Consider the following 2518-nt stretch of genomic DNA (forward strand, 5'->3'; position numbering starts at 1 on the left):
TATACATTTTTACATTTTAATACATTTTTAACCGGCATTTGTATGTTTCTTTTACATATCGTAAATATTCGGAATATTTTGGAGTAAAATAATATTCGGAATATTTCGGAATATTTTCTGGAATGTTTTTTTTTGGAATTTTAGGAACATTTTATGAATATTTCAAGAATATTTAGCGTTTGTTGGGTGTATTGTAAAGTGTAATTTTAAGATGTATCATCCTTTTTAAGTTAAATTCTAATTTTTTAAAAATACTTGCACTTGTGCTTTTCCGTGACTTCATTTATTACATAATTATAAAATAAAAACGCTATGCTTATACATATATATAGAACATAATATTTTTGTTTTAAATTTGTATCAAAAGAATAAACTGAGAACTAAAGATTACGAATAATAAATTATTTGATTATATATAATTAAATTATACCTACTATTCCTCTTTAATTAATTCTATATGTAACAATTGCCTTCTTGCGCGTGTGTATCCCTTCCATTTTCTCATTATTCGATGTCTATCGACCGACATAGTTGCTTGTGATAACGGTGGCGGCACTGTTCGACCAGCGCCCGTATGGAAAATGGCGGCCGCCTAACCGACAACGCACGATCTCCTGATGTGATTGTGAGCCGAGCATACACAAGAGGAGATTACGACAAAAAAGGGAGACTAAAGACATTATTCAAAAGTGATAACAATGGCAATGTCGAATCTCTACTCGAAGATCTCTACTAAGCCAATGAAGCGTTTTCAGGACGTCACGGTCAAACAAACCAATGCTTGGATGAACGGTGAGAGAAACAAAAATAGAATGAAGAAAAAAAAAAAGAAAAAAACAGAGACTGCTTTCACTTGATGTGTGCGAATGAGTGAGAGTGTGTTGTTTATACTTTGCACCTGTTTCGTGAAGATAAATCTTGCTTATGATTATCAAAATCTATACGAGATGTGCTGGAAATCCGTATTTATAAAGAAAATCCTACTATTTAATATAAAAACTCGTGTAGAGGAGGACCGGGGCACTGTGAGTCATAGGGTCATCGACTGTTTAGGGTAATCCAAAAATTGTTTAAATTAATGTAAATGATATACGATTGTTACTTTGTTGGCCATACTTCGTATCTAGAGTGATTAAACTCCGTTGTTTTGGGACGCACGTGCTATTAATGATTTTTGTGATGCAAAAGTAATTTTAAAATAATTTAGAAATGCTTTAATATTGTCTTTATAGTAAAAGATATTTAAGGTCATATATTTAAGATGCAAATCTCTAGGGTCAAAAGCAAATTTCTATACATCTTTTCTCGCATCTTGCTACATTACAAATAATCATCTATTACTTAAGTTTTGGATATATATCGTTTCATTGTTTTCCATAGTAGTATTCGGAGCATCATGGGTCACACAGAAAACAAGGCAATACAAACTAATGCACTAGAATGGTAGCTTATAAGTCTAAGCAATTAATCTTATTCTCCATAAGTTCTATATTCTATACATGTATATATCTGTTCACTGATCAGTATAGATTTATTTATGGACTTTTTTCTATTAATTATGTTTTATTATATTCAGTAATTATGCTAAGACTATAAGTTGAAATTTCCTTTTTAACTTTTATCATTATATTTGTCATTTCTTGAATAAACTTACTTTTTGTATATGATCCATGGATATGGGTCTTGGATCTTTCTTTAAAAATAATAATTTTTATTTTTTCTCCCCAAAATCAATAAATATTTATCAAATAACTCAATGCATTTTTAAATATACATAATTATATTTTTTAATTATATTTAAAAAATGGGACAAAACATTTCATATTTGAGAATTGAAATTTTTGTGGCTCATGGTATTCTGATTCCCATTATTCTTTTGTTTATGTATACATTAAAAATTATTTTGCTTTCTTCGGAGAATAAATCGCACGAATATGCAACATTTAAAAATAAAGTGCATAAAATCGATTTATATCAAGCTAAAGATTTATAAGAGTAAAAATTGTTTTTATCATTATAATAAATCTTATTGATGATAAATATCTTATAATCTCGGATTTCAAAATTACAGTGTCAATAAAAAGTATTCTCAAATATAACATTACATTATTAATAAAGGGTTGTATCAAAAATGAATTTTAAAATTCCATGACTTTTCCAGATTTTCCAGATGACAGTGGAAAATTTTCTACGACCAATATCAAATATATAAATTTTAACATTTAGAAGTAAAAATTGTAAGAAAACTATCCTATATTATTAAAAACAATATACATTTAGAAGCTTAACACTCTTAGCAGCATAATAAAATTTTGGATGCAAATTCAGACCAACAAGAAATAAATATTGAAAAAATGAATGCTACTATAACGAAAAAAAATGATAATTAAATAAAAATACTGAATAAAATGTAAATTTTAATTATTTCATTAAAATTGTTTTGATCATTTTGATTTTACAGCTTGAAATAGAAAATATATTTAATAACATATATATCTTAATTAAATAAATATATTTT

At 27.1% G+C, this 2518-nt stretch overlaps 2 protein-coding genes across 2 annotated transcripts in view; one reads left to right on the forward strand and one right to left on the reverse strand.

Moving 5' to 3' along the window:
• Positions 1-2518, reverse strand: part of LOC108686455 (transcription factor IIIB 90 kDa subunit) — a 67160-nt gene that overhangs the window by 30030 nt on the left and 34612 nt on the right. The gene's annotated exons all lie outside the window — the stretch shown is intronic.
• LOC108686457 (BTB/POZ domain-containing protein 6) overlaps positions 699-2518 on the forward strand; it is a 20311-nt gene continuing 18491 nt past the window's right edge. Inside the window, exon 1 of the mRNA XM_018191781.1 lies at positions 699-792. Coding sequence (XP_018047270.1) covers positions 699-792 — 94 coding nt within the window. The remainder of the gene's footprint in view (positions 793-2518) is intronic.

The sequence above is a fragment of the Atta colombica genome, unplaced genomic scaffold (assembly GCF_001594045.1).
Source record: "Atta colombica isolate Treedump-2 unplaced genomic scaffold, Acol1.0 scaffold181, whole genome shotgun sequence".
Classification (NCBI taxonomy): domain Eukaryota; kingdom Metazoa; phylum Arthropoda; class Insecta; order Hymenoptera; family Formicidae; genus Atta; species Atta colombica.